General features: G+C 37.4%; 1 protein-coding gene across 1 annotated transcript in view; it reads right to left on the bottom strand.

Annotated features, from left to right (window-relative positions):
• Nucleotides 1-2,367: 2,367 nt before the first annotated feature.
• The window catches only part of MARVELD2 (MARVEL domain containing 2), a 19,027-nt gene continuing 2,782 nt past the window's right edge, over nucleotides 2,368-18,612 (bottom strand). The window contains exons 2-7 of the mRNA XM_006913116.3: nucleotides 16,767-17,930; nucleotides 14,816-14,851; nucleotides 8,532-8,680; nucleotides 8,106-8,277; nucleotides 4,894-4,944; nucleotides 2,368-4,291 (exon numbers count right to left, since the gene is read on the bottom strand). Of these exons, the coding sequence (XP_006913178.1) occupies nucleotides 4,169-4,291; nucleotides 4,894-4,944; nucleotides 8,106-8,277; nucleotides 8,532-8,680; nucleotides 14,816-14,851; nucleotides 16,767-17,915 (1,680 nt within the window). The 5' untranslated portion in view covers nucleotides 17,916-17,930 and the 3' untranslated portion in view covers nucleotides 2,368-4,168. The remainder of the gene's footprint in view (nucleotides 4,292-4,893; nucleotides 4,945-8,105; nucleotides 8,278-8,531; nucleotides 8,681-14,815; nucleotides 14,852-16,766; nucleotides 17,931-18,612) is intronic.

Here is an 18,612-nt window from a genome sequence, read left to right as displayed (position 1 = left end):
ACTCCCATTCTTTGCTTTTTCTACCATATGAATAACTTTAAAACAGTAATATAATTGAATTGCATTAAAATGAAATAGAAAACATAAAAACTCTAAATTCAGGAAAATTACTTGATTTAGTTTTATTAATTCTTAATTAAAACACAATATAATACTACATAATTTTTAAAAATTTAATAAATACCAAAACTTTATGTTTATATAAATATATACCTGATAAGATGAGAATGAAAGGATATGTTCCAAAATATTAAGAGTGACTATCTCTGGGTAGAATTTTGGGCAATTTTGTGTGTATTTGGAAGACTGTGAGCTTATCTTCATTTTCTAAATTTGCAACAATAAATGCATTACCTATAAACTTTCTGAAAAAGCCTTTAATCATTATTCATTTTGATAACCTATCTTTAAAATAGTCAACTCATCATCTAACTCAATGAAAAGTGTATCTGAATATCTAGCCACCACTTACTGAGCAAGCATCTACCTGGCATTTACCTACATAATTGCATTTAATTTCACAATTTCATCAGGCAGTATTATTATCCCCAGGCCACAGATAAGGAGGCTGATGCTCAGAGAAGTTCATTTGTCAAGATCATAGAGTAAGAGATGGAGTCTTGATTGTGATGAGCTCAAAACTCTACCTTCTCCTTTTGCTGGGCTGAACCATCTCTCCCACCTTTGACTATCCTCAGATTTTCTATTACAGGAGAGCTGCTCTATCACACATTGGTGCTGCCTCTCAGATATTCTTTAAAAACACATTTAAAGTATTAAGGTAGACAATTTTTAAGTGATTTTATGTATCATAAAGACTGGAAAGATATCCTCCAAGCAGTATATCATAGAGTAAGAGATGGAGTCTTGATTGCTAGGGAGTGGAATTGATAGTGGTGGGACTTTTATTTTCTAAACTTTTATACTCATTTTTTTTTCCTTTAAAATTTTTTTCACGTTTTTTTTTTTTTTTAAAGATGTCAGAAGAAATTATAGATTTTTCCTACATTGTTTATCTTTTGAAGACTGGTGAATCTCAGTATCAGATTCATTACACAAACCATTTCTAGAAATGTGCATAACAAAAATGTATACTTCATCATCAACCCCTTGTCTTCTCATTCAGATATTCTGTTAGACAGTAACCTCAGGGTCTCTACCTGTTTACTGACAACTGTACCTGCAACGCCAGAACAACACCTGGCCAATGAAAGCACTTGGCACATAACTGGCAAATGAATGAGTGAAGAATATATACTTTGCTCTTTTAGATATACTGACATATTCTCATATTAAGTTTCAAATTAGAATACAAGTTAAAGTCAGGTGAAGGAAAGAAAATGTACAGATTAATTTGGCTTCTGAATCTCACACCTTGCCAAAGGTGGCTGTTATGAGTTGAATTGTGTGCCAACCCCTCACTCCCCAAAAAAGATTTGACGTCCTAGCCTGTCACCTCAGAATGGGATGTTATTTGGAAATAGGCTCTCTGCAGGTAGAATTAGTTAAGATGAGGTCATACTACAGAAGGCGGGTCCCTAATCCAATAATGACTAGTGTCCTTATAAGAAGACAGTCATGTCAACGGATGATTGGATAAAGAAATTATGGTTCATATATACAATGGAATATTACTCAGTCATAAAAGATGAAATCCTACCATTTACAATGACATGGATGGATCCAGAGGTTATTATGCTAAGCGAAATAAGTCAAAGATAAATACTATATGATTTCACTTACATGAGAAATCTAAGGAATAAAAAGAACAAACTAATTGAAAACACTGACAAATATAGAGGATAATCTGGTCCCTGCCAGAGGGGAGGAGTTTGGGGGACTGGGAGAAAGGGATGAAAGGTTAAAGAGGTACAAATTAGTAGTTGATAGATGGTCACAGGGAGGGGGGAGCACGGCATAGAGAATGCAGTTAGCTAGGTGGAGAGCCAGAGGGGTGACAAAGTAATCAGGGGTGATTATTTCGTAAACTATATAAATGTCTAACCAATGTACTGTATACTTGAAACTAATAATGAAATCAAATAAAATGCTAAAAAAAAAAGACGGTCATGTGAAGACAGAGGATTTGGGTGATACATATACAAGCCAAGGGACACCAAAGATCGCCTTCAAACCACCAGCAGCTAGGAAGGATGCCGCTACAGATTTCAGGAGTGTGGCCCTGCTGACGTCTTGATCTCAGACTTCTGGCCCGCAGAACTCAAGAGACAATAAATTTCTGATGTTTTAAGCCACTCAGCTTGTGGTAATTGTTATGGCAGCCTGAGGAAACCAACACAGTGTCCTTGACTTTGAATTCTTACAAATAATGGAAGAGGAGGAAATAGTCACCTGAATGTCATGACCTACAGGTTTTCAATGACTTTCTCGTTTATTTTCTGATAATGGAAAACATTTTCAAAAACATGCCCAGTCAACACAGGAGTGCTAGAAAAGCAAAACAACAGGTAACTAAAATTTTAATATGCTTAGGTACTGACATAAAAAAATTTAAAAATCAGTGTTACAACATTGGTTTTCAAAGATTAACACAATTCTAGTAAAATTAAGTTTTGCAAAGTTGAATTTCCTTAACACTTCATTTCAGTATTAATCTAACTCTTTACAATCTACGAAGATGGTATTATTTCATCTTTTTTTTTTTTAAGGGTCAGTCCTCTTAAGTGAAATGTTAACATGGGGCCCCAATATATAACGCAGAAAGTGAAGCTGTTCTAGTTGGTGGGGGATGGAGAATGAGGGGGGTCCAGAGGGGCCCTCACACTTCTCTTGGTGTCACCTCTTAAGACTCTTAGGGCCCTAAGCATAGTCTGCGAACCATGGAATTAAAATATTAACAGTAAACACTAAATAAAATTTCACTGACAAAGAAAAACCTGGAAGTTCATTCAGTAACCAATCTTTTTAACTCTCTTTTCCACATGTTTTTCTTTGGTTTTATCACTTAGAAAAATTCTTTGAACATCAATTGTTTGAATGGCGCCTACATTAAGCAAAAATTCTATTTCTACACCTGGAAATTATCTATAAGATAGTTGCAGCTGAATAGGATCCAATAACAATAATTTTTTAAAAAACAGTTTTTAGGTAGTTCACTGTTCATACTAATAAAAATTTAAAAACTTCTCATGAATAAAGCGCCAAAGCCAAGATAATTTTTGGGAAGATGAAGCATCCCAATAAATGAAAGGGAGATTCTAAGTAAATGCAATATCACGGGGCCTGAGGATGGTCATCCAAACAGGATGAAAGAGGTCAACAACATTCACACAGCCCTTCTATGTGATGTGATGTGACGTACATAGAACGGCTGGGCTGTGAGGATGTGGAGACAGGTGCACAGCGATACTGATTAAAGATGAGTTGGACGTCAGAGAGCACAAAGCCACAGGGAAGCATCTGCTTATGGTTTCGTGTTAGAGTTATTAACAGCACAAAAAAGAAAGTCATGAGACACATGGCCTTTTGGTTACTTACTAAGGACCTTTCTTTGAGACTTATTCAGGCATTTATTCATTTCACAAACACTTCCGTAGATTTCACAAACACTTATAATATGCCAGACTCTGTTCTAAATACTTTAGTACTTTATACATCTTACCCTCATAACAACCCTGTGAGGTAGGTACTGTTATTAGCCCTATTTTACAGATGAGGAAACAGGCACAGAGAGATAAAGCAACTTGCCCAAGATCATAAGGCTTGCAAATGTAGATTCAAACCCCTTTCAAGAGGAAAAAAAAAAAAATGACATCTTTGGCTAGGAAGAGAAATTTGTCCTAGAAAAATCTTAGGAAATGGTCTGAGTAAAAAAGGAAAAATTGATATGCTACGGCACCAGAACTGATACCTTAATTGCTCATCATATCACAAGAATACCATCTCTAAATCACTTTTAATTTCAACAAGATAAATGTAAATTGTACACAGATGAATACAGGATTTATTTCATTTTTAGTAAAGGCTCTTAATAAATTTAAATGTTTTGAAATGTCTGAAGGGAAATCAGATTGTTTTAATATTGCATACCAGCCACACCAACTAGAAGCTGATTCAGGAAGCACTTGCTTCTCTATCACAGGGACTAACATAAAAAAGACAGTAAATAAATATTAAGTTTGATATAAAAAATTGGTTTAAAATAGGTTTAAGAATAACCTTGTACATCCCAATTCATTACTTTATCATATTCTTGAATTCTTTGCTTTATGTGAGAAAGTTTATTCTTTAGATAATCACAGCGTTCTTTTTTTTCCAGAAATGCAGGATCCTGGAAAAGAAACATAGTTGTTACGTCAGCCTCTGCTTCCTCAGTAAAGAACATACAAACACACATTATAACCCAGAAAATGCCCCTTCAGAGTAGATTTCAAACTCTGCCTAAGAGAATAACAGTGAAGCTCTCCACATGTTTTTAGTAGACTTTATGTTTTGGAATAGTTTTAGGTTCACAGCAAAATGGGTAGGTTCAAAGAGCTGAGGCACCTTTAACTTTAGTAGTCAAAAATATGTAAAAAGTAAATAATAAGTATAGAAATGCTTAATGAAAGCCCTCTCCAGCTTCTACTGATCTGTGTAGTTAAGGACAGAGTTGGAAACATGTAAAATAAGTTAATCTTTTTGAAGGAAATGTAGGTGGAGAGTCCTATATTGGTGCTCATTTCCCTGGGCGGCTAAATCAAGACACAGCAGAATGTAACCAGAAGAGATGAGCAGAAGAGGTGGCCAGTAGCCACCTCTATTCCCCAACAAGTAGAATCTTAAAAAATACAAAAAAAGAACTACTTTAGTGAAAAGAATCTAAAGTCTGTCAGTTGTCACTATTGTACTTGGATAAGAATATGCTTTGAAGAAGAAAATGGTTTTATGCACCTTCTTTTTTTTCTTAAATTCTTCATGGATTCGTGAAATTCTCTCATGTTCCTAAAAACAGAATATTGCATACTTGAATTAAAACACTTGCATTTACTCAAATCATACCTCATCAATGTCTCAAAGTGTACTGAGAATTAGGACAGAAAACAATTTTTACCTAAGACTATAATGAAAATATTTATACACAAAAATTCAATTCACTGGACGAACATGTGAGGTCTTACTGTTTATCAGGCACCGGGATCTAGTGAGCAGAGACAAAGGCCCCTGCCCGCACGAAACCAGAACTGAGTCCCAGTGCTACTGCTTGCCAGCTGTGTGACTTGAGCAAGCTCTTTCCCCTCCCAAGATTCAGTTTCCTTATTGGTAAAGTAGAAATAATAACCACAACTTTCTCACAGGGTTGTGAGAAGGTTCAGTTACTTGAAGTGATCCTTATTAAGTGCTTGGCACATGATGATCCCAATATTAGCTATTACTAAGCATTACTTTCATTCCTGTTGGAAAGTTCTTTCTCATGTTATTAGGTATTGGGATTAAGAGGTTGAGATTGTTCAACTTTTGAAAATTGCTAACATAAGGTTCCTTCTAAATTTATTCTAAGTTTTATAATAATTGAAATTTGTTAAGGGGTTGAACAGTCTATCCAAAGGAAACAGATGACTAGAGCAATGCCTTTATCTGTGGAAACCTATGCTTTAGAGATTGTAAGACACTGTAAATCTAATAAATAAAAAATAAATGTAATAATTTATAGTTCTAAAAGCTTCTCCTGAGAACATTTTCCATCATTTACCCACATACTTCTCCCAGTACATTTTAATTCATCAGTGTCCTTAATAGACTAAGATCGTGAGTATTGCTTGTGTTCTGATTGCTGCCAGCAATGAGATGAACCTGGTGATTCAGCTGTCACCTATATTAACAGGTCCTGGGCTACTGGGCTGGAGACACAGGCTGAGAGCTGTAAAACCTATCCTGGAGTCTGTGAGAGAAGATGAATTTAAGAGGGTGAGGACCAGAGAGATTATTTTGAGCAATATTCCTATTTTATTGGCTTAGAAAAGTCATATGGCTGTTTGATTTTTCAAGGGCACACAACCAGGTGAAAGAACCTGTGCCTCCAAAACAGGGCTTTGAAACAGTTCCCTGGGGATGTGCTGGGAAGTGAATAAGCCTTACTGGCAGATTCCTGCCCACAGCGAAACTCAGTGTGTGGCCAATAAATGAATTTTTGTGATACAATTAATATTTCTACTTTAGATAAGGACTGGAGGAGACACCAAAACTAACTGTGGCCTGGTCATTTGGCTACTTACTTGCCACACCACGTTAAAGACCAGGAGAGATGACTTGTTGATACTGTGTGGCAATGCCATGGGAGGACTCTACTGAGGATGCCTAACCCACAACTGCAGACCCACATGCCTGAGCCCCTGCCCACTCATACAAAGCCCACAAACCAGAGACCACAGGTCTAGGCTCAAGGACTACATGTCATGGTTCAGTTTCTCAGCATCTTGTCTGTCAATCAGCTCACTCCTCCCGCCCTGTGCTGATCCAGATTCCTGGGGCCTGCTTAGTTCTTCCTGCACTCCTCTGGGAGACTCTAAACTTGGTCACCCTCCTTGGACCTTGCTTGTCTTCCAAATGGTACTAACTGACCCTTGACCTGCAGTGTTTGCTGGATTTTTCCTGCTTCCTGGTACTAGTGTCACTTAGCCAACACGATCCCTTCACTCCAGGATTGGGAAAATGTCACTATTCTACACATTAGGCTTAGACAGCTCATACTCATAACTGATTTAAATGTGCACTTAAAAGTATGTGGTCAAAACAAAGATGCCCAACTAATACGGGTCTAAGAAGAAGAATGAATATATATATATATACATATATAAAAAACATATATATGTTATATATACATACATTATTTAAAAATGTATTTGACATTTATTTAAAAATGCTATGAGAGTTCTTAAAATTTTAATTACACAAGTAATAGATTAGATGAATCTATCCTCTTTAAAAAGGATAAGTTATTATACACAAAAGTTCACAGCAGCCTTATTCTAATAGCTAAAAAGTAGAAACCACCCAAACGTCCATCATCTGATAAATGGATAAACAAAATATGATATATGCTTACAATGGAATGTTATTATCCCACCACAAAAAGGAACGAAGTACTCATTTTTGCTACAGTATAGATGAACCTTGAAAACATCCTACTAAATGAAAGAAGCCAGACACAAAGGGCTACATATCATATCACTGCATTTATAAGACATGTTCAAAAAACCAAATCCTTACAGACAGAAAGCGCATTAGGAGTTGTCAGTGGTTGGAGAGAGGTGGGAATGGGGAAGTACAGGGTTTCACTTTGGGGTGATGAAAGTATTCTGGAACCAGAGAGTAGTAATGGTTGTATGACTCTGTGAATATACTAAAACTCTTTGAATTGTACACTTAAAAAGGGTGAATTTGCCATAATGAGAATTAAAAAAAAAAAAAAAGGGTAAATTTTATGGTATATGAATTATATCTCAATAAAACATATACATTTGATAAAAAATGCCATCGATTATGAGGGCATCGTGATTTCAGAGATATTAAAATATGAAAAGGAAAACAAAAAAGACAGAACTTTACAGAAAATGCTTAAGTCCCCATGGCTGCCCTCTCCACCTCTGGTTTTCTTCTCTGCCATGATCATGGTTATTGGTCTGATGTACGTGCCTAGTAGCTCACGTTCGGAGCTTCAGAGCTGCTCTTCATTCTTACCCACCATGCTCTCTGGGCCTGGGCAGTCCCCACTTGGCTGTTACTTACTGCTAGAGAATGCAGGTCCTCTGGTTGGCTCTCCTATATCCTGCCTGCTCCTTAGTGAATAAACCCTCCTCGAATTATCTTAGTTTGAGTGTGCCAACTGTCCATTGGGACCCTGATTGACTCAGTATATGTATCTTAGGCAAATTTATACTTTACTTAAATAAGAAAATAAAATACTGTTTAATAATTGAAGGCAGAAGGCTTAAATTATATAATTTGAATTGTAATCTTGACTAGTCACCTTGAAGATCTCAAATGACTTTCATAGACACAGATAGCTGATACAGATGGTTATGGCTTTCCTATATTTCAAAAAAGGTCAGATTTTATCCTTTCTTAACTATTGGTGCTTCTCCGAGGGAGCTGGAGACACTGACCTGTTGGTTTCCCGAATGAGGTGGCAATCTGCTCATCACTGCATCCAACTCATCAAACTTCCTCAAGATGGCCTGAACTTCTGCAGAGAGCTCTTTGTACTCTGAAAACTGGTCTTGGAACACAGCTTTATAGCGTTCTCGTTCATCATCTGTCTGAATCATAGGGTATTTTCTGTGGGAAAAAAAAAATAACCAGAGTTATAACTTTTTCACTAAAACAAGCTGAATGGGAAATCAGCTTAGCTTATTCCTCACTGACCAGACTGCACCTTCAGTTCAATATATTACGTCTCGGGTAACAAAGAACTATTCAAATATAAATGATTTTAAGCAGAGAAGGTTACCTTGGAGACAAACAGGAAAATGAAAAGCCCAGATGGAATCTCTCAATTTCTAACCTGACGGAGGATTCGGATGGATACTCACGCCACATAATCAGGCAACACGATAGGCTTAGGAATGTGGCCGGCGGGGATGTGTCCACTCAGGACTTCAGGTTTTGTTTTCGTTGCTCTCAACTCTTTGAAATTAACTTCTTGGTCTCTCTGTCTGTCACCACCAATAGCCATTTCACACTACAGTTTGGGAGAAAAAGAGGATTTGTTTATAAACAGAGGCAGTAGGAAAAAAAAAACACTCACCCAAATTTGATCTTAGGAGAGAATGGAGGGAGACGCAGGAGTAAGAAAAGTGTAAAGAGCAACTACATTTCACTTCAGACTTACATGTTTTATAGTCACAAAGTTGTTCTGAATGTTTTTGTAATAGCTAAAGGGAATCACATTGAGATATGGGAGTACATAATAAGTAGAACACCATTAAACCCCAATGTATATGTCAAAGGTGGATGATAAAATGTTAAATGTGGGGTCTTAAGTACTTTATTTAGGATTTATACTCCAACTAATTGTAAAAGAATTTTAAAAAGTAGTTAAAAATAAGAAATTCAGAGAATAAAAATGGAACAAGGCTATTTAAATGGAAAAGAGAAAAAATGACACTGGAACCTGAGATGAATCAATTCCAGCAGCCACTGTGGAGGTCAGAAAGAGAAACGAGGGGCGTTATGTTCATCATCTGAAAGGAAAGCAAGCCCTTCCAGAGGAAAGAGGTGATAGGTGTCTTCAATCTGCCCAGGCGTCCCCACCCTGCGATTCCCTGAGGGCCTACAAGGATCCTGAAGGTGCTGGTTTAAGTCACCCTGGTTTCTAAACTGGAAGCCCCTAGCAGGCTTTTTAGTAAAAAATGGCACATTCAAAAGAGAGGAAAAGAACACAAGATGAAATGGCCCAGAGAGGAAATATTGGGGACAGGCCTTAAGAACTAAAATAGCCAACAGAGAAGCAGGAGTGGGCAGGCTAAGACGGATACACAGTTTAGGGGCTGGGAAAAGACTGTTCAGGGACCCCACTGGGCAGTGGCCAGAACACCAACCAAGCTGGTGAGGCTGGTGGATGCCAGGAGGAGGGGTTTCCATTTTATGCATAAAGAAGCAAGGTTCAGAGAGCTTAAGTACATTCTCCAAGGTCTCACAGCTATGAAGTGGAAAAGCCACAACTGATATCTAGAACTTTTTGGCTCATCGATACTTTAAATGAATAACACAAAGAAACTGGTTTACTTAAATGTGTATTGTTCAATCCGAAAGCTTCCTGAAGTTCTTTAGGACTAGAAATGAGTTTGTAAGGCAGGGTGGGCAACGCTGTAGTGCTGGAGGAAAGGGAGCTCGCCTATGGGCACAGTGGTTCTTCCTTAGAGCAGGAAGCTCCCCCAAGGCTCCCCTGGGCCTTCAGTTCGTGCTTGCTGAATTAAACTCATTGAACTAAACTGAGAGCAGCTTGGGAGGGCCCCGACTTCACTGAAAAAAATATATATATAAAACAGGATTTTAAAACCTTGCCTGACAGCTTTTAAAAGCCTCTGTTTCCTGATTTCCTATCTCTGAGGCAGCCTTTGAGGTTTGGTCTAACATTAGCTCATTCTCAAAACCACTAGCTCTTAACTCACCAAACAGGGCAGCCCATGGAGTAGAGAATTAAATGTGGAGACTGCTAACCAGCCCTGGGAAAGGGTTATAAGAAGGAGAAGTTGGCAGCCATGACGTTAGGTGAAGGGGAACCAGATCACCTAAAGCATGCCTAGCCAGTGGGCCCCAAACAGCAAAAATGAGAATGGGGAGCTAAATACCCTGAGGAAACACGGTGAAACAAGAGTATTTCAAGGAGCAGAGTCTGAGGGTTGGATCAATGATGCTTGAGAATGCCAGTCTTCACCCTAATGAATTCTTTTATATTTAATCTTGAAAATGAATCATGGTGTTAAACATCAGGGGAAATCTTTTTGGCTTAAGTGAATGGATGTTTCATGGTATCCGTTTTTAGCTTCTAAATACTTAATCCATTTCTCAGGCAGTTGGTGGAGGAAGTGGGCAGGAGAGTCTATGTGAAGAGTCCATATGAGGTTTTTTCTCCTCCCCTAGGTAAAGTTTTTTCAAGCAGGAACTATTCATCTTTCTTACTTGCCCCTCTCTAATTCCAAGATTTACCTTTGAATGTAAAGAGGGAGTTTCAATATTTTCACAAAGACTGTCTAGCCTGCTTTAATTTGTGTGTGTGTGTGTGTGCTTTTAACATTTTCTTTCACTCTTTTTGAGTGAACTTCATTGACCATCGGTTTAGAAAAACCTACTGGGAAAAAAATGTCTGAAACTAGACATGAGACAAAGAATCAAAACCACTTTATGCTTTCACAGAAAGCCTGAGCTGGGCCCCAGCCTTGGGACAGACCACTCTCAACCAGTGTTCCTGATTACAACCACAAAGCCCCAGATTTCATGACCTTTCTTTGCTTCTAGTAAAAACGTCTTGTCAGCAAATATCAGAAAAGCTTTATTGTGAGGCAAGAGAAAGTAATTAAGCAACGGGATAAGTAATGCTTTGGATATAATTATTAAGCGTTTCAAATTAAAAAGGGGCTGAATGAATGAATAATTTGTTAAATTAGAAACGGGGAGAGCTAGATATGTATTTCAGTGTGCATTTGTCCAGTTTTTGATTCTCTCTCCCTTTGAGCATATAATGTAATGATACACAGGCCCCTGATTCCAAACCCACACCATTACTTTCGATACCCAGGTTAGCTTTTGGCTTTTCTAGCTTGGGAAAGAAATCTGCTCTGCACTTAGGGATTTATTAGAATTTGTTTCTGTCTCTAAGTGATCTTACTTTATGTTTGTATATTATTTATTTTAAAAATAATCTTATTTGCTTTTTATAAACTGTAATTGTTAAAACACAAAATAAGAAGGGACAGCCTAGCAGATAGATCCAAACAAGTGACAGGAAACTGAAGTTCAGAGAGGGTAACTAATCTCCCTCGAGTCACAGAGCTAGGAAGTAGCTGATCTAGTAATCATGTTCAGATCTGCCTTTTCCCAAAGTTTATTTTCCGTTCATCACACTGTACTGCTTCTCCTGTGGTAGGCTGCTAATTCTTCCCTGCCAAGGACTAGGAAGGAAAGGTGAATATCATATCCGACGAGAAACTGGAGATCTAATCTTTTCTCTAAGGAGTCTCACTGGTCAGTCGATAGAGATTCTAAGTCATGAGATTCCTTCTCACAGAGGTCTGCCTCTAGAATACACCTCAATACGTTGATTCACAGTGATCCATCTACCAGGAAGAGGCCTTTGAAAGGCTGCATTTTGCATTCAACTCCCACATACTGAAAGAGGACAAGGTAACTGGATTGACAGGATTTGAAAAGGAGTCCCAGGAACGGGGATTCCAACTTTGCTAAGGTTCAGGACCTCTCTCAGGATCTGGGACCCTGGACATGCTGAGCACCAACCTTCTAAGGTAGCTCAAAAGAGGTACCCTAGAACTCCTGGGCAGATCCTTCCAATCCCGTCCCTGCTACAGCCACATTCTCACCAAGGAGGCTGACCACTCTATCATTTGGGGCACCTTCCTCTAATTAAGTCAAGTCTTTTACTCTACTCTGCACTTAATCCCCGAAAGGGACTGACCAGGAAGCCCATAAATTCCATCCTGGCCAAGAATGACCACCCCTCCCACATCATTACCACACTGCAGTTCAGGAAGCAGCCCTGTCCAGCCCTGCGTTGAGCAGTCTGCTCGGCAACACATACGCCACCTTTAACCCCACAAGACAAACAGTCTTATCTTCTGTCCCTGAGGGTGCTCCAGAACATCTTTCTTAATGTTAGCACTGTGACTTGCTAACTCTGATATCAGATTTTGATGTCACCTGTTGAGACAGCCTTTAAAAAATGAATGTCCTCATATGTAAGTTTTTAGGCCCCTTTTCCATTATAAACAGTCTTTCTAACCCTGATCCATCTTTTAAACCAAAGTCCCTTTAAACTCAGTATTTTCCATACAGCGAACATTATTTTAGGACTCTTAATGGGACTGCGATTCATTCCTGGCCAGGGTGGAATTTAGGAATTTCCTAGCCAGTCTCTCTGAGGGAGCAGGACTTACCAGTGGGTTAAGGTGATACTAGCCATCTTGAATGAAAGTACTGGTGACCATCTGCCAAAGCCACCCTCGTGGTGACTCCCAGTTGGGAAGACTGCTTTCTGCATTTGGTCAAACTCACTTACGTCTCTGGACTAACACTGGAAGGCAGCTCACAGGATAAGTTAGGGAGGTGGCACTTAAATCTCAAACAGAAGGCCAGTGTTATTATTTAAACATTAGCCTCATTTTCCTTGTCTCAATACTTGAAATGAGTATTAATTTACTTTTTAAAAAAGTTAAAACATTTTTGAATAGGTAATATATACACATGGTATATAATTCAAAAGGTCCAAAAGGGCACACAATGAAAAGTCTCCCTTTATCCTTGTCCCCCTAGTTAGCCAGGTGCCTGGCTAAAAGCAACTACCATTATCACTTTCAGGAATATCTGATATGTATATTTCAGATAGCTCAAAAGTGAACATCTATTTACTTACTCTGACTTTTAGTACCACTGGATTAGAACAAATCTAATTGAAATGTCTGACAGCAATAAACGATGAATAAATAAATAAAACTAACTAAGAGAATCGGGAAGTTAAAACAAAGTGCAAAACAAAAAGCTTCACACACAGAGGTACAGTGGTATTTTCTCTAATTCTATGGACAATATTTAAAATGTATAGGTTTGTAGCACCAGGTCCACACTGTCTTGTAAGAGAGAGACTCTTTAATATTCTGTAGACCAGCTCATACCTGTCTCATCTGTCCCATGCCTAGTCAGTCAGGGCTCGTCAGATATCTCTTGATTTCTAAAGAATTATGAATATCCAAAATAATCTCAGAAAAGCTTTTGAGCTATCTCAGCTGCAATTCAGAGGACTTCACATCCATGTCAGAAATAATTTAATGCAACTGACTCTATAAAAAAAAAAAAATGTGGCTAATTATAAATCCCCAAAGATGACCAATAAACCATGTTGAATTTGAGACATTATCATCCATAAGTTCATTTCCCCAGGAGATGTCAGAGAAATACAAATCTTTAAGCAAATTATTTAAATTTTATAGCTCTTGATGCTTGTGCCCCTCCCCCGCAATTATCACATTCTACTAATCTTTTGTCTGTGTTTTCTTTTTCACTAGATCTGGAAGCCCTTGTAAAATGGAGGCAATACTCCCTGTAGTATTCAGCCCACAGCCTAACTGGCACATGTTTGCTCAATGAATTAATTAAGAATGATGCTGATGTATTAATCACAATCCCTTGGACAGACTGTTCACCGGCCTCATAAATCCCTATTGCAGCACAAACAAATATTTTCAAATAGTATTTGTGTGTTATAAAGAATAAAGTGAAAAAAACTCATAAAAGGTATTTTCAAAATGTATGCACTTAACAAAGGACTTGTACAAATTAGCAATTCAATAAAAAAAATTGGACAGGATATGACGGTTAATAGAGAAAGAAATGCAAACATAACATGAAAAATGCTCAACCTCACTCCTGATAAGAGAAATGCAAATTATAACCACATAAGATACGATTTTTTTACCTATCAGAATGACAGATGTTAACAAATTTCCTAACACACTGTTTTGGTCAGGAGATGAGGAAGCCTGTTGTACTGTTGAGAGTAGAAATTGGTAAAACTTCCATTGAGCAAATGGGCAATCAATATATATAAAATAAAGTATATACTTATATGCATAAGGTTATTCACTGTAGCACTGTTTATCATTTAATCCTCTCAGCAATCCTGTGGGTAGAAGTTATTACTATTACTCCAGTTTTACAGATGAAGATACAAGGCACTAGAAGGTTAAATACCTTGCCTACTGACACACAGTTAGTAAATCATCGAATTTCTTTCCTGACGCAACGAAATTTGGTATCTGGAAGCAAAGTGAAAAGGATGAAAAAGAACTGCAAAGACATTTAAAGAGACTGAAGAAAGTCTGGAAGAATTACTTTCATTTTTAAAAAATTAAAAATTAAACATAAGGAGAACCAACAGTTCACTTGCATAAGATTTCATGGAACAAAATTAAAAGCAGCTATAAATAGCCTTGTCTCATTTGATCCTTTCAGTATTAGAAAAAAGCTGAAAGTCCTATTATAAACTTGATGTAAGATACACTTTCACAGACAGATATACCCTGTAGATTTATAGAGAGAAAATAATAAATCTAGAGATAAACTATAATGTGAACTTTATTCTTACCATTCTCCTTTTTGATGGCAACGATGGCTCACTTATCTGTAATGAAAAGAATTAAAATGATTTTTCAAAGGCATGTGATGCTACTTTATAAATGTTTTCAGCCATATAGCCCAATCTGTTTTATACAGGTTGATTCTTTACTTGCCAGATGTTCTTCCTACTCTTTTTGCCACATTTCCATGGGCCAATGGAAAACAGCGGAGGAGGAATAGCTGTAATTCCCTGTGAATCAGGAGCAGACAGCAGAGTTGGAAACATGGAGATGGTAGGGACTATTAGGTGAGTTGCTCTGAATTCCCTAGAGATTTTATTTATTCTTGGCTCCCATTACCTTGCATAGTTAAAGAGTTGGGGACAGTTACATTACAAAATTAACAGAAAAAAGCCACAGGCCATTACATCTTCTAACAATACACAAAAAGGCACAACCTCCAACATGTGAGGTGATTCAAGTCTAATCAATCATTGTGAAAAGTCTGATAAAAACAAGTTTTTGTTGAGAAAGAGAAAAGAAAGTATTATATTGATAATTAATCATTCACGCAGAATTTAAAAAAAACATTAAGAACTCTGTTATTAAACTTACATAAAATTATAAACATAAAATTATGAGCATGTGTGTTTTACTATCTAGATTTGACATTGATTGGAATTTAAGGTTCTTTGTATACACAGATGTAAATTTAAGAAATCTGCTTAATGTGCTGAGATAAACTTTTAGAAATAACTTGAATCTATGTCTAGTTCTAATAAGACAAATATATTCTGTGACAAGAGTATGAATCATATTGAAACATGCTGAGGCTCTCCATGTAACATATAAGGTATTCGTTATAAACTTAATCAGTTTTTCGTTGTTGATATACGTAAGATTCTTGTAAAAGATTAAAAACAAAATATATAGGTCAGTGAGTAAATAAATAGGTTACTGAGTAAATAAAAACAGTATTTCATTATTATCTATAGTTTTGCCTAACATACACCATATGAAATTATATAGTATCTAGCACATCTTTGGAAAAGTGAGAAAAGATGCATGATATAGCTGACTTAAAATTAAGGAAAAAATTAGGGTAATACTGAGATTTTCAGTGGCATAGGCAGTTCTACTACACTCTCCTACTTAGAAGAAAGCAAAACATTAACTTACTTCAGGGTAAAACGAAGCTAGTAGAACATACTCTTAACATTTTGCTACTTTTTAAATAAAATAATTTTAATTTTATATAGTCTTATCCTCCAGGAATTATTATTAATTCTCCTCTTCTTCCTTCTCCCCCTTCCCCTTCTTATATTTGCTTAGTTAAATTCCAGAAATAAAATCAAGTGCATGGCTCCCATTCTAATTTGGAACACTCATCTCCCTAAAATATGGATGAAACATCAGAACACCTGGGCAAGTTTTCATAAGGTATATTTATAACAACCTACCCTCTCAATAACTAAAAAAAAAAAAAAAATCAAATATAGTTCACCATATTCTTACCTGACTTTATTTAACTCAGTGGAAGAAAGTGGGACTCATCATAACAGATTTAAATGAGCAGTTTCCTCCTCTAACTGAAAAATTGTTTTTTGTCTTACCAAAGTAAAGAATTGAGATTATTGTCAAACTTATTTTAATGACGAGGCATTTGTTGAACATGTTAGTATTCTTCTTTGCATGAATTCAGTAGCGTGTTTTCCCCTTAAGCATCAGAAAGACATAATAATGCAGCCAACAAGCCATATACTACATTGCATATCTGGTGTCCACTGGCAGCGTTATACAACAGTGACACACCAGAGTGGGTTATCCCAGTCATGGCATGTCAGTTTATGAGCTAGGACTTTTGAATTTCAGGTTAAAAAAAAAAAAAAAAAAGCTTTTACAAATTCTTTGTTTTGAGAACTCTACACATTTAACAAGGAAGTAAAAAAAAGAAAAACAAATGACAGTGAAATTTCTTACCTCCTGTTGTTCCATGTATTCCCTATGTCTCCGAGCTGCCTCGTGCCTCCATAACTTTAGGCAAACCAAAGCACTAATGAGATAAACAATCATGGTGACAAAAAGGAAGATCATTGCTGCTATTTGTCCTCCTTCTACCCGGCAGAACGCCGCATTCACTGGCGTATTAAATAATGGATAGTAGCAGAGTCCACCTCGGTTGATATCATTCACATAGACTATGGCTGCAGCCATATACAAAATAAACAAGGCAACGTTAATTCCAAATTCAGTTAGGGGCCACCAGTTAGAGTCCAAAAGAATGGTCTGATAATACATGGACATGCCAAGAACCAGAATAATAATGGTGGAGATCCAAGCTAATCCAGCAACCACAAGTACAAAAGGGGTTTTGGGACCACTGTAGTAATAGCCCCCATATACACTGCCCAGGCCACCAATGCCTCCGATGGCAGTGGGTGCTGAATATCCAAACATGTTATACCACTCGCTGTCCTTGTGAATGTAAGCTGTGACACAAGCGAAGACGCCGGCTCCCAGAAGCAGCTCCACTACACCCAGAATTCTCAGCAGGCCTGCCCACGACTTCATGTAGGAATACCTCAGGTTATACGCCTCCACCTTCTCACTGTATGTTCGAGCTGTTTGTGTGTGTCGGCCTAGAGATCCATAGGGATCCTGGGGAAGCATCACTTCAGCCTCTTTCTGGGAATTATAGGTTCCTTCTGACCCTCCGTAAGGATCTTTGCAGGAGCTGAGGGGTGAACGGTGGTTTGGTTTTACTGGAGAGGCTGGAGGTGAGCACTCGACTCCATCGGAGATATATTTGATGTCCGACACTGGCTTATCCCATTCTGGGTCCTTTTTCTTCCTTCTGAAGAAGTTTTTCCAGGACTCGGGAACAAAGCGCCTTACGGGTTTGAGATCTGGTGCTATGGCTGGTTCCTCTGTGTCACTTGAGTAGAAGTAGGGGCCGAATGGTGGCTGTAATGGGAGAGGGGGTGGTGGCAAAGGATCAGCACTCACAGCCAGCTCACTGTCACGAAGAGTCTGGAGGGTTCTTATGGTGCCATCTTCATAAGCCAAATCTCCTGGGACCTCATCGTAATGCTTGTCCCGATTCCTGGATCTTCCATCATTTGTCGACATTTGTGATTTCTACACCTATGGCCAAGATTAAAGTTATCACTTATGCTTAGTTACTTATTATTTTAATAATGCTGACTTTATTCACTTACTAGTGAATGATCATATTTGGGAAACCAATATAACCATGTCTTATTATTATATATAAAATGATAACATAAATATGTATATTTAAAACATACATAACTCTTGTTAGCCAGGGATATAGTCATTATTCTATACAATTTTAAAAGCAATCAAAATTTGAAATTAGTTCTGAATTAAAAGTTATAAGTCTAATTTATCTGAGTCCTATAAATAAAACATAAGAAAACAAAAATAAGACTAAATTTTAACAAGACAGGATACCACCACATTCCAAAGTAGAGTCTTTTCCTCAAGCAGCTAAATAAAAATATTTAAGAGTCTGAGCATACCAAAATTTGATGGGTCAGCAAATACTCTTCATTTTCATTAACTCAAATCTGCTTTGGAATGAATGGCCCAAGAGAAGCAGCTTGTTAAAAACAGGGAGTGAAGAGCCCCTTTCCTTCCTAAATCAGGAAAGTCAGTTTAGGGGAGTTGCTTCCCTCACTTTAAAATATTAACACTTGATACCAGATTTTTAAAAACTGATTTCACAGAGAAAAAAAATCACCAAAGATAAAAATTCCCCAAAAGTACAACACAGAGCAGCAGCAATGACCATGTATATCATCAC

The sequence above is a fragment of the Pteropus alecto genome, unplaced genomic scaffold (genome assembly GCF_000325575.1).
Source record: "Pteropus alecto unplaced genomic scaffold, ASM32557v1 scaffold20, whole genome shotgun sequence".
Classification (NCBI taxonomy): domain Eukaryota; kingdom Metazoa; phylum Chordata; class Mammalia; order Chiroptera; family Pteropodidae; genus Pteropus; species Pteropus alecto.
Note: the sequence above shows the minus strand (reverse complement) of the source record. Positions and strands in the feature narration are given on the sequence as shown.